The sequence below is a fragment of the Scomber scombrus genome, chromosome 6 (genome assembly GCF_963691925.1).
Source record: "Scomber scombrus chromosome 6, fScoSco1.1, whole genome shotgun sequence".
NCBI classification, from domain to species: Eukaryota; Metazoa; Chordata; class Actinopteri; order Scombriformes; family Scombridae; genus Scomber; species Scomber scombrus.
In genome coordinates, this window is record NC_084975.1 from 9,788,110 (window position 1) to 9,807,002 (window position 18,893).

Sequence of the window (18,893 nt, forward strand, 5' to 3'; positions counted from 1 at the left end):
TCATGCCTGCATTAATGAACTCATCACATGTTATAATAATATTTACCGTGCCCTATGATAAACAACAGGCCTATCGGACCTTCCACATTCTGAATTTCATTCAGACTTGTTGTTTATTAGATATTTTTAAAGTCTTTTCATTGTTAAACTTTATTTCAATGACAATAACATTATATATAATAAGATTTAATTTAAATTGGCCTACACTCAATGAAAGTGTGGGGGACAAAATATAGTTACCCCTCTGTGCAGGAATGTATTTAAAAGTTTATCTTAAGCTAATATGAAGCTTCAGCCGTCCAAATGAGTCAAATAAATATTTTTCAACTTATGTCAAAGTGTCAAAGATCCTCTTTTTGTTATTATACTTCCACCACAGCTCAACAGGGAAACACTGTCTGAGAAAACACAAAGAGGGAATTTGGTGCTAAAAAAGATGTGGAAGAATGTTAATGTGGCAGATACTTGATATGACTAACTCAGACTGCTGAAGTCTCATATAAACTTCAGATACACTTTTAAATACATTTTTGCACAAAATCCTCTGTATGGACACTGTGGATTTTGGCCCCCAGCACTTACAATGAAAGCATATTGAAGGGAATATCTTAACAGCCAGTATAACAGGATGAATGATTACAGTGAGGAAACCCGCTTTCACTGTTCATATGGACACCTGACTGATGTTTTAAGACACACCTGAAGAATTGTGTACCCGTTGTTTAATATTTGTACACTAAACTGCAACTTCAGAGAAGCACTGTCGAGAATTTCGCGTTTTGACTGGCACGACTTCCCGTAGACGGAAAGATGGCGGCTGTAGCGCTGGTTAGCCGTCCTGCGAGTGTCCTTCCAAAGATTGCAAGTGAGTAACATCAAAACTGTAGTCAGTGGATATACACATGTGTTTCTTATGGTGTAATACTGGAGTTTCATGGCGTACTTTACACCTACACCATATGAACACGGTTTACAGCACGCACTTGGTTGAATGACCTTGCTAACAGCTAGCTACCCTAGTGGCTTTAGCGTTAGCTTTTCATTAGCTCACATTTGAACACTTTAATTATTCTATTATCAGATTTCTAACTCTTGTATCTGATGGCTAAATATCTAAATCAAGTTATGGATTATGAATGATTCTAATGAAGGATGTTACGTTGAGTTAGCCAGAGTCATTATGTTTTCCAGTGCCCGACTTGACATTTGTTATTGAGACTTAGAAACGTCAACATGAACTAACATTACATTAACATGAACTAACATTACATTAACATTAACCTTACCTACACGGCAGGTTTGAACTCTGGAAATATAACAACAGTTGTGATAGCAGCAGTGTAGGTACATCCTGCTTGTATCTAGGTTTAATGGAAACGTTTCAGCAATCATCCAACCTTTTAAAACAGCTTCTCGGTGTACAAGAGTAAGTGGAGATAGTGTTAAGCTGAATGTAAGCAAAGCAAAAATGATATAGAAGTAGAGGCATAAAATACTACAGCGTACGTATAGCTATACGATGTCAACATTTTTTTTAAATGTATCTACAGTTTTGTTTAAATTTGATTATGTCAGGGTAAATTCATTGAAATGTATCATCTCGTTTTCAAAAAGATCCCAAACATTCACAAAACAAATGGAAAATAAAACTTCACTTAAGATACAATAACTCAAGACACAACAATGAGAAAACAAACTACAAACTAAGAAACAAATAGTTACAACCTTATACTAAACACTATCAAAAGAAAAATAATCAATCTATAAAGGAACAGTGATAACATTATTGTAAACACAGGCAATTAGTTTTAAGATAAGAAAGCAAAACATAAATACTTAAAAATAAGCCAAATGATGACAGAGAACATATTGAACTATTAGATTATATCAGTCAGAAGGAGCTCAAAAAGTAACAGCTTTTTATTTTTATTTTTACCAACTTCATTTGATACAAAGTGAGTCTGATCAGAGTGTTTAAAGTGAATTATTTGTTGCATAAGGACACAAATAGTTGTTTTTTTAATAATAAGGATACTTTGACAATAATTTGTTTAAAAGAAAATTGGTACCAGTGACAGTGATATCTTATATCAAGAGGGGGCCATTTGAATGTGTCTAACATTGTGCACAAAAAAAGAAAAACCTGTTATAAATCTGCAGAGTCTGATATATTTAACATTGAGGGGATGAAGATCAGTTTGAGAAGCATTATTAGTAGAATATGTTGTAAAATAAGTCTCTTTCTAATAAAAAATGTAACTTCTGTAACGATACAGAACACCAACATCAAAGCAGACTTTTTCCATGACATGATTAATGTGTGGTTTAAAGCTACTCTGAGTCAATCTACGCATCTAGATATTACATTTTTTCTATTTTCTAAGCTCTAGTTGGATTTGGAGTTGAGGTTCTGTCTCGTGCCAGGAGGCATTGAGTAAGATTTTGTTTTATTGAGCAATAATTTAACTTTAAAGCACATATTCACATTTTTTAGTGTCTTAAAATGACAATCAGATGCCCAAATTAACAATGCCAGTTCATACTGTCCATTAAGAGATCCCTTCATTACACACGTACAAGTGATGTAATGAAGTAATCCACAGTCCTCCTTCTGTACAAAAATGTATTTAAAAGTTGATCTGAAGCTAAAATGAAGATTCGGCCGTCCAAGTCAAATCAAGTAGATATCTTTCAACATTACAGTCTTTTTAGTGCCAAGGTCCCACTTTTTGTTACTATACTTCCACCACAGCTCATTTGATGCTAAAAGACTGTAAATGTGGCAGATATCCACTTGATAAGACTAACTTATTGTTATTGTAAAAGCTGTAGTTTAAGGTACTGTTGCAGGGTATCTCAAAAGAGGCTTTAGAAAGTATCAAAAAGTGTTGAACTATATTTACAAAGGCCTTCAACTGGCCTTGTGGCCTTGTTTTGCTGTAAACAGTAACATTACTCATAACTTTTTTGTATGTAGTTGACTGGAGACATTATATAACAATAAACTGCAAGTGAGACTGGTGCAACATGCAGGAAGCTGGTCAGACCTGTAGCAAACACTTACTACTGCTAGCTACATTTGCTTATAGTTGCTGAGAAGCACCGACTAAATGTCTGTAAATAAATTACGTTTTTTTCTGTAATTTGACCAGTTACTTTGAAACAGGTATTATATTACATTATTTGTGGTATTAAACATGTTTTGAAAGTTTAATTTGGTGAACACTGCAGAACGTGTGTGCTGAATTATATTGCATTATCCAGAGAGGTGTTATCAATAAGGGTCACTACAGTAGGGCTGCAACTAAGGATTCATTCCAATATTGATTAATCTGATCAGTATTTTTCTTGATTAATTATGTGTCCAGAAAACACTTTAAAAAATGTTGCAGTTTCCTAGAGGCCAAAGACCAATCAGAAATTACAAACTTATTACAATATTATGACATATAAAATCACATCTGAGAACCTCAAACAAAAGCTTGTTCCCATTTTTCATATAAAAATAATGTCACACTAGCTGATGATTAATTATCTGATGATCAATCGATCAGTTTATTTTTGCAGCCCTACACTACAGTAGTTATTAGAAACGCCTCAGTATAATACCAATTCAAGTATACCATAACTATCTCTAAAACTGAAACTGAATATTATAACCTCCATGACAACAGGTTTAAGTGAAGGGCAGTTGTAGTTCAGACTGGATCCACCTAATAAACTGGCAACTGAGTGTATATAACCTTTAAATGCTGACTAATGACTACCTGTGTTCCTCTCTTCTTAGAAGGCAGCTGCTCCCCTGCTGTACTCTCTGCTGCTTCAATCGCCACAGGCCAGCAGAGGAAGCTGCACCATGCTGTCATCCCCAAAGGAAAGGGAGGGCGCTCCTCTTCCAGTGGAATAGCAGCCACTGTGTTTGGTGCCACAGGTTTCCTGGGTCGATATGTGGTCAACAGGCTGGGTAAGTTGAAAAATAAAGTGTGTGTGCTGATGTTACACACACTTAACTGCTTAATGTATGTGCAGCATGCTGGCGTAAATGTCACATCCTCTTTACAAGGGGCCATATATTGATTAATTACTGCTTTGTCAACTTGTTCAAATGTATTCTTAGTAAAAGTTTAATATTTGCATCAATTATTGCTCAATTTTTAAGTGACCTTTTTAAAAACAATTCCCCTAAAACTTGACTCATGATTGCTCCTTTTAGGAGTGTCAGTGATGAAGTAATTATCTGTTAATTGTTATTCATTTTTTATTGTTATTTGAACAGGGACCATGTTCAATAAATACATTGCACCAGAAATAGCTATAAGCTGATTTGCAGCTGTACTTCCTGGGCGGGGGTCAACTCTGGCACACAATTCTGAGTATGTGATTTAAAAAAAGACTAAACAAAAACTATAAGCCATAGTTTAAACAAAACAATAAATAAAAATAAAAAAATATATATATATATAAATGTACACACAATGTATCATTGTACAATTAACAATACATACAATTCCCTTTCATATTAAATTTTTGCAGATGTTAAGTGTCTGCAGGACTATCCTCCTTTCAGCAAAGCTGTAACAGAAAATTTAAAGACTTTAAAGGTGTTGCAGTCTTTGATAAAAGCCAACAGGGTGTCCAACAGAGTTTAAAAAATAGATCAGTTGATGATGCAGAAGATGAGGGACATGAGGCGTAACCGTCAGAAAATATTCTGTTGATTTGCTGCAATAAGCAGTGACCCCACCAGGTGGAGCCTCTTTCTTTTTATTTAGATTAAGTTACAGTTGTGTTTGTTGCAGCCCAAAAGGGCCACACAGACAGTAAAACAAACACACCTCCAAGCCTTCACAGGAAGAAAACAGTCTCAGCATGCCTCACTCTGCTCACTGTGGCAGTCCTGTTTATGAAGTCTGATGCATAAAGTTGTAAAAACTCCACAGAGTTGTTGTCCGGTGGTACACAGTTTAGTCATATGAGGCACATGCTAATGATACATTAGCAACTCCAGTTAATGCTGTGTTAGACAGCAGGACTCTAATTATACCCGTTTACAACTAAATCAACACAAATGTGATGAACTGTGCAAGCAATACTCCTCTGCTCTGAGTATAAATACAGTTTAACAGTGGTTCAAACTTATCTAGTTGAAAAATATCCAACATAATTCATCAATTATAAATGATGAATCTATAAAGGATTGTAAAAGCAGCTTACTATCAGTTAAAGAGATTGTTTAAAATATGCATCCCTAAAGATACAGATCCTAGGAGAGAGACACAGATCTTAAATTAGATATTCAAAATTTAAGTTCATAAAATGTGTTGAATTTGATTTCAAAAGTGTGCATAAAAGTTATGATTACATGTGTTTTTTGTTTTTTTTTACTGATGATTTGCAGGTCGGATTGGCTCTCAGGTTGTAGTCCCTCACCGCTGTGATCAGTATGACCTCATGTACTTCAGGCCCATGGGTGATCTTGGACAGATCATTTTCATGGTGAGATACATCTTACAGAAATGTTGCAACACTCATGAATGGTGGAATGTTGAATCTGCTTCCCTTTAAAGCCTTCAGTGAACTGAAAATGTGTTTTATCTTGTTAGGAGTGGGACGCCAGGAACAAGGACTCCATCAAACGGGCTTTGGAGAACTCTAATGTCGTCATCAACCTGGTGGGCAGAGAGTGGGAGACGAGGTATACATGGAGACTGGAAAATGTTTTTAAAGCATCTGATTTAAATGTTTAAATTAGATGAAATTTTAATCCTCTTCCACTATTTGTTAAATAACCTACCAGTAGTGAGATAAATTCCATAATAAAAAGATTTTGAGGGAATTGACACTTTTTTCACTTATGAAGGAGGAAGCTGTTGCTGGCAGTTGGAATAGAAACATATTAGTTTGGTTTATTAGCAGATTTGTGTCGCTAGTTGTATTGTGTTTATGTAGCTGCACGTGCATGCAGGAGAAATGTTGGATCAGCTTTTAAATTGTAAGCAGGGTTTCACATGTAAGCCTTCTTCCGCTTATTGTGCGCAGCAACTATCGCTACGAGGACGTCTTCGTCACCATCCCTCAGCATATTGCCAGGGCAGCCAAAGAAGCCGGCATCACCAAGTTCATCCACATGTCTCACCTCAACGCTGACATACGCAGCCCCTCCAAATACCTGAGGAACAAGGTAGTGTGCTGTTACTCCACAAACTGCACAATGTCCCCCACTCAGTCAAAATAGTGTATCACGTCTGTTATGATGTTTGTGCTGAAGGTAAAGAAGGTGTATGTGTTGTTAATCATTGTGTGTGATGTGTGTCGGCCACAGGCTGTAGGAGAGGATGCAGTGAGAGATGAGTTTCCTGACGCCATCATCTTGAAGCCCTCTGAGATGTATGGGAGGGAGGACAGATTCTTCAACTATTACGCAAGTAAGACATTAAGGGTTACAGGCTGATGCCAGAAAGCTTGGTTTGTAAATGTTGAACCTTATTTCAGTTATTGTTTGCAGTTTCACTCCTGTGCTTTTAATTGTCTGCCTTATGTGCTTCAACTTCAACTGTGCTGAATGTTAACTGGTTGGTGTCTATTAATTAACTTCCTCAAGCCTGAGTACCGCAGGGTTTTTGTCCTGTTATAATAATAATTCTGGTTGTGTAGCATGGCTGCAGACTCTTAGTTTAGTTTAGTTTTTTCAGGACTACAGCTAGTTTTCAGCAGTAGTCATAAAATATCAAATTTGAACATATTTAGTAGCATCAATATTGTATGACTGGTTTTGGCATAAAGTGGCGCTGTAGAGGAGGCTGCCATCACTTACTTTCACTTGTTTTTCAGACATGCGCTGGTTTGGCAATGCAATTCCACTCATGAGCCTGGGGAAGAAGACGGTGAAGCAGCCTGTTCATGTAAGTTTGTTGAAATGAGAAGTTATCGTTTCTTTTGGTAATGAAATCAAAATGACAGAAATCATTGCTCAAATTATAACAGGGATGCAAACTGGCAGTACTAATAGGTTGTTTACATTTATAATTGTTAGTAATGCAACCACCCTGATCATTACAATTAAACTGTCAACTAAGCAACTCCATTGGGCATACATTGGGTTGGGCACCTAACTGAAGTTTATCTTGGAATGTTTGCAGTAAGTCTGAACAATATATCGTTATCGTATCTATATTTAGATATGAACGTGTAAGATATTAATATCGCAAAAAGTTCAACAGCACAAATAAACTTCCCCACACACCTCCACTCAGCCCTGCAGCTCAGCCTCAAACCTCTGAATCTGAAACGTTGGCGTGCACACGCAGCAGCTTTAGCTTTAATGTAGAAAAGCAAAGGCTTACTGAGTAAAATAAATCAACTCTGATCCTGATCCACTTCTAAGTAATCTAGAAGTCGAGTTTTATTGAAAAGTAAAGTTAGTTTAGTTATTTGAAGAAAAACAATGTAAAAAAACATATGTTTGGTTTAATAAGTCCAATAAGGCCATACCCTAACTGTATGATGAGTGCAAAATGAGTGTGGTATTATATGCTGTTTTGTTTAAGAATACTTAATTTTCACTGTTGCTACACTTTGAATTTCAAACAATATATAGTATATCGCATCGATATGGAGATATTTGGCTTCAATATCGAGATACGAAAATGTGTCCATATTGTGCAGCCCTAGTTTGCAGGACCTCAAATCACAAGTACAGCGCAGTCCATCTGCCAACAAAAAAGATGCCAGTCCTAAAATGAGTTTGCTTACTTGAGATTCATTGTGTGACGTGTGTTATTCAAGTTATGAGGACTGTTACAAATATTGCCCAATTACAGATATTTTGAAACAAACTGATCATACAACTTTTACATTGGGATTTGCATTGTGAAGCAGTGTCATATCTTGTCCATGTCTAAAAGAAACAAAACATCTTACAAAATCATTGAATGTACTTAAAAACGTCTTTTTTTTTTTCTCCTTCAGGTGGTGGATGTGGCCAAGGCCATCATCAGTGCTATCAGAGACCCTGATGCCAACGGAAAGACGTACGCACTTGTTGGGTAGGTGACCAGTACACCTATGCATAACGTTCAATGAAATGAATAAATGAAATTAAACCTCCATATGGATTGACAATGGCCAGGACTTTCCTTAATAGATAGTTTTTGTCCTGTTTTTCTCCTGTTGTCTAGTCCCAACCGTTACCTCCTTCATGACTTGGTGGAGTACATCTACGGAGTGGCACACAGACCATTTGTGCCCTACCCTCTGCCCCGCCCACTGTACCAGTAAGTGCTGTATATATTTTAATGAACACTTTCCAGGAACCATCTGACTGTTGACTTCACAGTATTGGCTCCTCATTCAGTTATTTGTAAAAGTGAAATATGCTTTATAGCTACTCATCTTTCTGGATATAATGCTGCAATATCAGCACACACACTTAAAATATTCCCCCACAGAGCCACTACAGGTCACCTTGAAGTTAGATACAAGAAATAACCATATACCCTTGAGGACTGTGTTAGATAAAATACACTGAGTCCCTTTCTAGCTCTAATCATGGAAATTTATGATCTCTTGCTTGCAATACTTATATAGCACTGAACAGGCATGTGACAGCTTGTGTTTTTTCTTTTCAGCCTTGCTGCTCAGTTTTTCGCAATGAACCCATTTGAGCCCTGGACGTCCCCAGATAAAATCGACAGGGTAAGAAAAGCAAGATTTAGCTCCAACTGTAAACTTGTAGTTATGAGAATTGTACAACCAATAATGGAGCTTCCACAGCCAAACACTCTTTTCTTTAGATAAATATTAAGCAATTTATAATTCTGTTCTACTTTTTTATTTTCCAGTTTCACACAACAGACATGAAGTACCCAGGGCTTCCTGGTCTGGAGGATCTTGGCATCACTCCTTCCACTGTAGAACAAAGGGCAATCGAGATTTTGCGTCGCCACCGCAGATTCCGTTACCTGGAAAGTGAACTAGATGAGACAAAGCCAGCCAAGACTGTCACCTACTAAACTATGTTATGAGAAATTTCCCAACATCACTTCTAAATGCTTTGTCTTTAACCGTATTCTGTACATAAATAAAGAATTATCCTCTAAGGGTTTCCTTGCATTCAGTGGTGTTCTTACATTAGACGTGACCTTGTCATTCATTTATCATAAACAGTGCCTATAAATGTAATCACCCTGTTTTCCACATTCACCTAGTTGGACACACTATTTCCACCACTGCAGTCTGCAGGTCATTTGGTAGAAGATATATTTTCCATCAAGACAACAGCAAATTTTACAATAATGGTAAAGTCAGCGTGGGGTTCAATAAAGAGAGAAGAGGAATAAATAGTAGTTATAATTAAGTGTTCAATAAAGAGAAAAGGAATAAGTAGTAGTTAATAATTGAGTTTTCATATTTGTAAAGCTATAGTAGTTAGTTAATCCAAAAAGGAAATTGCAGTCTTACAAATCACTAAATTAGGTAAGAACAAGGCAATTAAACAGCCAAATTAAATTCAAATAGACTTCATAAAAGAAAAAAAAAATAGATGATTGCTCTAGCAACAGACAGCACTTCAGCACTGCTGGTAATGAAAACTGTCAGGCAAATCCAACTGATGATGTTATAGACCTGATAAAATGTAAATTGAATGTTCCTGATCATAGAAAAACTAAACAGGTGTTTAAGTGTAGTACTGAGGTGTACTTTGTAACCTTTTTTATATATGCTATCTTTATTGTCCCAAATGAGTCCACTGTCCACCAACAAGTCTAGGATAGTATTACCTCAAGTAGTTTCTTAGCACGACAAACCGTGCACTAACTGTAGCCTCGTTAAATCATGCTATTTAGTTCATTTTTAATATAGAGTTAAACAACGGTCGATTAAAATAGTTAATAAGTTAATCGCAGGTGCATATAATAGGAAATGTTACCTGTAAGAAAGGATTGATTTATTCTACAACTGCGAAGTCTGTGGAGATCTATTGTGAGAAAACCACAATGAAGGCATACTATTTGCGAAGAGCTGGAATAATTGGAGCCTTTGTATTCTTAATATATATCATCATCTACATGACTGCAGGTCTGAAACCGGACAAATACTTTTCACAAGAAATCACAGGTCAAGATGTGAGGAGGAAACTGGACAGGATTGAAAAGACCCTGAACAAGCTGGGTGAGTATCAGTTGTCAAAAGAAAAAAAAGATTCTGGCTTACAATGGATTTGAAATGAAGTAAACCTAATTATATTGACTTAGGGAGATGCAGTAATTGTACAGTATACATTTTTATTCCAGTGCCTGTACAGGTGCTTTAGCTACAATAGTTTAAATGAATGAGAGCTACATTATAAATCCGGTTAACCAAATTAAATAAAATGAACATCGTTGCCACCTAGCTTTTACTGTACTTCGCTGTGGGTGGAAATTCCAGTTCACAGCTTTGATTGACAGTTTGATGTAAAATCACAAACTGGGTGACCTCATTTACATCTTTGAAGTACAGACAGGTGACAAATTAAAGGAATTAGAAGAATTCCGAATGCTTGAACCTTGCATCGAGGGGATCCGGTGGCTCTGTTATGCTGTGGGGGACATTTTGCTAGCATGGTCTGGGTCCACTTGTCCCCTTAGATGGAAGAGTCACTGCAAATCAATACAAAGCTGTTCTGAGTGATCACCTTTATCCCATGATGAAACATTTATATCCTGATGGGAGTGGTCTCTTCCAGTATGTACAATGCATTCATAGAGCACAAGGGGTCACTGAATGGTTTGATGAGTATGTACATGTGCTGTGGCCTTCGTAGTCACCAGATCTGAACACCAATGGGAGATGTTTTTTTCTTTCATTTGTTAACCATCTTTATTAGACATGACATTACTGAGGTGCCCAAACTGGCTAGTTTAGTTGTCTAGAAAAGGCTTTAAAACATCAGCCCACTGTGTGATACTGTGGGTCAGATTTCAGTTACTGATTCAATTTAACCTCTTCAGCTAATTCAGAACAGGACATGTATTATCATTTGTCAACATCTTGCACCTTTTATTCATTATTTTTAGTAATCAATATATTTTAAATAAATAAATTAACATCCTTTGCCAAACACTTCTCCCTTCACGATTCAACAACTACAACATGTACATGAGATGAGACACGAGATTCTTAAGAAAAAAAAGTAGCATTACCACAATGCATAAATTATCCATTGCAAGTTAAAGTCTCGTGTTTTAATTTGAGTGACTCATGTGCGCATATCCCGAGGCTTTATAACTGAGGTAGGCAAGAAAAAGAGAGAAAATTAGCTGGGAAAAAAATGGAATTCCTGGTAAGCTTCTTAATCAGTCGGGGACATGGTTATGTATATTGCTAATTAGTTGCAATTAGTGCCTATATAGTTAGTACATTTTGCTTCATAACCAAAGATTGTAAAATACTGTAATGCAAAAATGTGCTTCATGTTCAAACATGGAAAGATGTTGTCTGCTATGTTTGATTTTAGTAAAAAAAAAAAAACAAGCGCAAGAGGAGCCTTTGATAGCTGCCAAATAGCTTTATTCGACAGAAAAACTCTCTGAATGACATTTCTTTAATAATTTCTTTTTTATGAATGTAATCCACCAAAGCAAAGATGATAGAAGTGTCCGGCCAACAGACTTCCACCAATGAACCTTTTCAAAACGAGGACCAACTAGAAGAAGAGATCGAGTTCCCTAAATTATACCCAGACTCCTACCTGTTTACCAAGTGGGGCAATGGTTTGTCAGAGGAGGAGCAGAAGGAGGCAGAAGCTCTGTACCAGTACTATGGATACAATGCATTCCTAAGTAACCAGCTGCCACTAGACAGGAAGCTTCCAGACACCAGAGACCACAGGTAACTTTTGAACACATGGGTTCTTAATATTTTGAGGGGGGTTAGATTACGTTGTGTCTGGACTGTTGCTCTAAACTCCTATGTACAGTGAGTGATCTAATGTTTTACAGATGTTGATGAGAAAAGAAACACCTCCTACAGATTGACTAAAAATAAACTGCTTGAGAAAACACTGGCTGAAGCAATAACAGATTTTTCTATATGACACCATCTAGATGTCTGACGAAGAAGTATCCGAAAGATCTGCCAAGCATCAGCGTGGTGTTGATTTACATAAACGAGGCTCTTTCTGTCATTAAGAGGGCAAAACGAAGTATCATTTCCCACACTCCAAAGCACCTGCTGAGGGAAATCATTCTGGTGGATGACTATAGCACTTACAGTAAGTTTAACAGTGTGGCGTGATGATGTGAAGAATGAACGAGGTCCCTTTGAAATGTTTACCTCTGCCACAGTAAAATTTAGAGGAAATCAGTCTGGTCAGTGCTACATAGAATTTCAATGATGTGGCGTTTAAAAAAATATTTTATCTAGCTGTTGTCGCCATCTGTACTCCTTTATTCATGGATTTGACTGTAGACTATATTTTCAGATGACCTGGGAAAACCTCTAGATGACTACATCGGTCAAATTCACAGAGAGAGACCCGGACTCATAAAGAAAGTGTGGCATAGTCGACAAATGGGCCTGTCCCAGTCGCGGATCTCAGGTTGGGAACATGCCACCGCTGATGTTGTGGCAATTTTGGATGCCCATGTTGAAGCTACGGAGGGATGGTAAGTGAGGTTTGCATGTCAGGAAAACAACGGAAAATGAACTGCTTCCCTGTCTCAAGTTCCTGTTATAATCTGACTGACTCCTCTTGTGGTTATCATACTGTTTTACTTCATTGGTGTCCTCTCCAGGGCAGAGCCTTTGCTGGCCAGGATCAAAGCCGACAGGACAGTGGTGGTGTCCCCCGTGTTTGATAAGGTCCATTTCGATGACCTTCATGTAGAAAGATATAATGCCTTTGCTCATGGCTTTGACTGGCCTCTGTGGTGCATGTACGAGTCCTTTCGCCCAGAATGGTTGAAGATGCAGGATGAATCAGAGCCTGGGAAGTAGGTGGCAAAAGTCATTTATTATAAGTTTATTTAGCAAGATAGATGTGAGTGGGATGATTAGGTTAGACCCTTACCTAGTGGAGTTTTGGAGGTCTTCTCAAGGGTTGGTTGGTCACTTGGACTTTGGTTGGGTAAGGAACTCAAAGTGAGTAGCGGTGTTGTGTTTAATTTGAGTGTCTTGTCCCAAAATTATACTTGTACAAAAGGAAATCTAACCCTAACCCTTGTCCAAAAGAGCATCCCACTATTTCAGACCATGTACCCCTTGAGGCATTAATAATTGATGATGTGACTACTTTGCTACTTTTTTTTTTCCATGCGGTTTAGTCAAATTTAAAAGGGGTTAAAATTGGAAAATATGTGCATCAATACCTTGCACACATCCTTTTCTAGTGGACCAAGTATAACATTTCTGCTTTTAATCCATTTTGAGACAATAAATATGAAGATTATGGCAAAAATGTCCCAGTGGTTTAACTTGAACCAAACAAATTACACTTACACTTACACTTACACGCCCAAATTCTCAATAAAACACTGTATCAACTAGTTTGGCATTATCTTACATTATCACTCTTTTATATAAAATAAAGGTTAATGGAATACAATTGTTTTAAATATGAAATATAATTTGGGGAATCATGTAAAGTCAAGTGAACCACATTAAGTGTCTCAAAGTGTAACCACCATTTAAAAGGCCATCTTGTTAAAATTGTGAAGAAGGCCATATAACAGAAAGTGGTTTTACAGAGAAGGACCCCTGGTGATCACAACTGCTGCCCAACAAAGTTAGAAGCTCTTAATAATTACTCATAAACTAACGTTTTTTGGACTGAATCAGGTTTGCTCAGTTTACATGTCCCATGGTGTAACCCTAGAAAAACACTGATAATTCATAAGTTAATTAATTAATTAAAATTAATATTTACTTTAAGAACTACATTTCAAATATTGAGACCAAAGCCATGTGCTTACACAGGTGTCAAATTAGATTTTAAAATTAAATGACAAAATGGTTTAATTGCTTATATCATTTGAGTCCTATTAATTAATTATAAATGTATTATTAAAAATGCTATGCAACCATGTTGCATGTGCCCAAAACACATTTTCCTTAGGGGACTAATAAAGTTTATCTTATTTTATCTTAAAAGCCTTCCTTTTAGAGGACAATATTGTCAAGTATCAGTAGTTTATGATGATAATTTTGTTAGATATCAGTAGTTTATGATGATAATTAAAGATGTATCATAAAAACCTGATTTTGAACATATAACTTTAAAATCCATAGAAATCCAATACTTCATTTAAAAGAGAAATGTTACACAAACATAAAATCTATTAAATATAATTATTTACCTTTCTGCTATCTCATTACTAATACAAATAAACAATACTAAAACAATCAAACTAAATAAATAAAATGGATTTTCCCCATTAGATGCCATCTTCTAACAAGGAAATAGTGGCTCATCACAGAGCATGAGTGAATGCTGCATCATGAAACAGCTGGGTGGGAAGAATGTCTTCACCTGGCCATTATAATATAATATCATCTCTGAACCACCTGACCTCTTTATAATATAATATCGTATCTGAACCACCTGACCTCTTTCTAACATAATATCATCTGAACCAGAACCTCTGAACTCATGATGGAGGACTGGAACCAGTTCCAGCTCTCACTTTCTCTCTCTCTCTGCCCACACACATCTTTATCTTTATCTTTATCTTGGATACATTATCCAAAATTCTTATTGTCAGATTAAATATGTATCAACTGTATTCATAATAGAAGACAAGATATGAGTTGAATTATAAATTGTTGTTGTCAGGTGATACAACACGAGTTAAATTTTAAGTTACCATGATTGTTGTTTTATTTTTTTCAGCACAGAATTTATAGTTGAAGAAATGATTTCATTTATTAAATGAAATTACAATGATTGTTTTTTGACTGGATTTAAAATATATCCTAATCATTTCTTGTTGTCAGATAGTCTAAACTGAAATAGCATGAAAAAAAACAAGTTCACTGAACCTTGTTGACTTTCATATTTGATTTTCAGTGTCCATTTCTTCAACGATCAATGTGTTTGAGTATAGAAGGAACATGGTCAGGCATTGTATCATCCATTGATGCAACCCAGTGTCCAGTTGGCCTAAGTAGTATTTTTTCATAAAAATCTGATTATTTTCAGGAAAATAAATGTACATTAAAATGTGGAATAAATGTAATCCACTTTTGGAGTGATTAAAATATTTAATAATTATCATTCTTTTGTGGTTACACCATGGGACATTTTCAGGAGCATTCAGTCTTACTTTTGGTTAAAAAAATGTTGCATATTTTAAATTATATAAAACCAACATAAACACAAAATGTACATATTAACAAACATGATGCATGCTTTTGCATGCCAGACAGGCTTCTGTGTTAGTTTTAGGTAGCGCATGTTTCTGCACGGTACTAGCTTAACTGCCCTTTTGTTTGTCTTTGGACAGGAGTCCCTCTGTTATGGGAATCTTTGCAGCTGACAGAGCTTTTCTCGCAGATATCGGCGCTCTTGATGGTGGGATGAAAGTTTATGGGGGAGAAAATGTTGAACTTGGGATTCGTGTGAGTAGCCACTCCCTTATGAATTTTACATGGTGCCACATTTCATCATATCATATAAGGATGAAGATTTGTGTAAAAACTAATGGCCCCCTGATCTGTATCTCAACTGCCCAGGTGTGGCTGTGTGGAGGAAGTGTAGAGGTTGTGCCTTGCTCCAGGATAGCTCACATTGAGAGGGCGCACAAACCCTATGCACTTGACTTTAGCACCCTCATGAGGAGGAATGCCTTGAGGGTTGCAGAAATCTGGTTGGATGAATACAAGAAGAATGTGTTGATTGCCTGGAACCTTCCTCTTCAGGTTGGCACAATCATTTATGTTCCTAGGGGTTACTTTTGTGTTAGTATAGTATTTTATGTTTTAGCTAGCACAATGCTGGTTAAATCTGGTTTCCATACTGTTAATATAAGTCACACCCTACCTCACATGGCCTATCAAATCTGTTCAAAACAATTAATGACCTGGAGGTTGAGTGACAACTAATTTCTGTCACTTCACAATCATTACAAACAGCATGAGTGTCACACCTTGATAGGTACATTATATTGGTACAATTTACCTGACAAACCTAACCCTTTTCATATTTCTACAGTGTTTTAAAGTGTTTTCTCCCAGAATTTGCACAAACCTCAAAGGATTTTTTTTTTTAGAAATCTTACTATCTTATTTTATATATTAATCCCAATCTGGCAATTTAAAAGCCACTCCCCGTTGAGTGATATCTCTTGGCATGTTGTTTTCAGCCTCTCCTTTGGTCTTATCATGACTATCGGCAACATGTGAAACTCATCAATACTGCCTGTAAGGGGCAAAAATGTTGCTGTAATTTCATGAGCATTGCATTCCAAACTATCCTTATTTGCTTAATCTTGTGATTTTTTAATTAACATGATTACAGACTTGATCAAAACTTTGCATAAAACTTCTGACCTGACCTGATATGACATACAGGGTCATGGAATCGACATTGGCGACGTGTCAGAGAGGAAGAAGCTCAGAGAAAAGCTTAAATGTAAACCTTTCAAGTGGTACCTGGACAACGTGTATCCGAGTCTGGAGACATGGGATAACATGTTGGGGTATGGTGCGGTAAGGGATTTTCAATCATAAATTAGTTGATGAAATTATTCATATTTTACAATTTTAGCTATATTGATATAAACAGTAAATTCTAGATAAGAATTCTGCTGTTTGAAGATCTGTTGTATTTACTAATTGGCATCACAATGCAGCTGAAAAACAGCCTTCAAATAAACAACTGTGTGGACCAAGGAGCTATTCCAGGAAACATCCCCATCGTGTACGAGTGCCACTATATGGAACCACAGGTACTCTAAGAAGACAGATAAAAGAAGAAAAACAGAGAGTGATATGATGATAGTATGATATCAAATTATTTGCTTATACTTTTCACCAGAATTGCTACTACAACACAGATGGTGAAATCATCATCGGGGGGATTAAATCTCACAAGTATAACAATAACCGCTGCCTGGTTGATCCAGGCACTGGCAGCACTCCCACCCTGCAGGACTGTCAGCTGGGAAAGCTACAGCAACTACATATGCACTGGGATTTCAAACAGGTAAGACCTCACAGTAGCTGGCAGCAGTCACAGTAGTGTTTTATCCAGACCCCTGTATTGTGATTTTCTTTTAACAATCCACTACAGTGTCTTTTGAGATACAACCAGAGGAAGATGCCAATGTCAGAAATGTGCACATCCTACACATAATTGCTTTAAAATATTGTTTTAGTATCACTTCTATATAAATTCTCTCTCTTGATGAAACTTTTGCAGGGCCAAGCTATCATAAACAAAGCAACAAACAGATGTCTTGAGATCGCCCAAGGATCAAGCTCATACTATGAGCTCATCATTCAGCAGTGCTCTGGACAGAGCTGGAAGATTCAGCATCTTGTCACACATTTTTAGTTTGGTGCTTCTAGTTCTCAGTGTATTTAAGTAGGAAATCTTCTAATGTAATTTAAAGTTTTTTTGTTTTTTTACTAATTGACCCAAACTATAAAAATAATGCCATGCTTTGGGTAGTGTTCGAGTTTATCATTTGCAGTCATCTCTCTGACTGCTCCTGAAAATATTTTATTCTAACAGTGCTCAGTTTAACTGACTGGACAACATAACACATTTCTACACACTGCGTAGAACTGTGTGAACTGTGTGTACAGGTCAATGGAAGATCTGGTGATGTAATACTTTTTTGATGTAATATTTTTATAGTAAGTAATAATGATAATAATGGATTTTATTTATGGAGCGCTTCTCAAGATACTCAAGTACTACAGGTTCAAATAAGTAACTGCTGGTTTCTGTCATTAACAATGACACAATCCCTTCGCTCTGTGATCAGTAAGAGTATCACATAATAAGGTGGTATAGAGATAACAGTTTGATATTTGTGATCCAATGTGTGAAATGCAAACACAAGTTCCAGCTAAAAGTTTGGACACGCGAAATATGTAAAAGTGTACTGATTGACATCTTTGTAATAAATTCTTGAAACCTTTGGTAACAGTGGGAGTCATGCAAGAACCACGGGTACCAAAAGATTTGTTATTAGAATGCATGTACCAATGTTTTAAGAACAATTGTTCATTCTGATCAAACCGGATTTATACCAGGGAGACATATGTTCTTTAACCCACGTCGCCTGTTTAATATCTTATATGCAAAACATACATCAGATGCAATTATTATCTCGCTAGACGCCCAACCTGCTTTTGATCAGGTCCAATGGCAATATATACATTACACTTTGGAAGAATTTGGCTTTGGTCCCTCGTTCAGACAATGGATAGAGGTTATTTACTCACTCCCTGTTGCTTCTATCATTACCAACCAAAACGCCTCTCACCCGTTTCAGATAAACCGTGGAACAACACAGGGTTGTCCCCTCTCCCCTTTCCTATTTGCAGTTATGGTGGAGCCATTAGCAATCAGCATTAGACAGAACCCAGAAATAACCCCAATAGTCTTACAAGGAACGCCACAACAACTTTCTCTTTATGCCAACGACATCCTCGTATACCTATCAAACCCCCTTCAAAAAAGCTTACAATAGTTTTACATATCTTGGAATCACGATAACTAAAAAGGCAGAAGATCTTCTTCAGGTCAACTGGAAGAAGAGAATCAATCAACTGAAGCACAATATAGAATTTTGGAAAACGCTCTGTATATCCATGCCTGGGAGAATCAATGCCATCAAAATGGTTGCTCTCCCTCGCTTTCTTTTCCTTTTTCAGGCCATTCCCTCTTTCATCCCACTCTCTTA

At 36.7% G+C, this 18,893-nt stretch overlaps 1 protein-coding gene across 1 annotated transcript; it reads left to right on the plus strand.

Moving 5' to 3' along the window:
* Positions 1-799: 799 nt before the first annotated feature.
* LOC133981526 (probable polypeptide N-acetylgalactosaminyltransferase 8) lies at positions 800-17,533 on the plus strand. The gene is made up of 21 exons (XM_062420270.1): positions 800-865; positions 3,788-3,964; positions 5,399-5,496; positions 5,604-5,695; positions 6,040-6,181; positions 6,323-6,425; positions 6,832-6,902; positions 7,969-8,045; positions 8,178-8,273; positions 8,628-8,694; positions 8,841-8,999; positions 11,705-11,871; positions 12,087-12,253; positions 12,464-12,647; positions 12,777-12,974; positions 15,483-15,597; positions 15,712-15,897; positions 16,549-16,686; positions 16,830-16,925; positions 17,015-17,182; positions 17,399-17,533. The coding sequence occupies exons 1-21, from the start codon at positions 811-813 to the stop codon at positions 17,531-17,533; spliced, it is 2,691 nt and encodes an 896-aa protein (XP_062276254.1). The 5' UTR covers positions 800-810.
* Positions 17,534-18,893: the final 1,360 nt, after the last annotated feature.

Excerpts from the sequence above, each read along its gene's own strand:
- LOC133981526 (XM_062420270.1), top strand. The coding sequence starts at position 811 with ATGGCGGCTGTAGCGCTGGTTAGCCGTCCTGCGAGTGTCCTTCCAAAG. Across the intron at positions 9,000-11,704 it reads AGACAAAGCCAGCCAAGACT|TTCCCTAAATTATACCCAGA; the intron begins GTCACCTACTAA and ends GAAGAGATCGAG. Across the intron at positions 15,898-16,548 it reads CCTGGAACCTTCCTCTTCAG|GGTCATGGAATCGACATTGG; the intron begins GTTGGCACAATC and ends TATGACATACAG.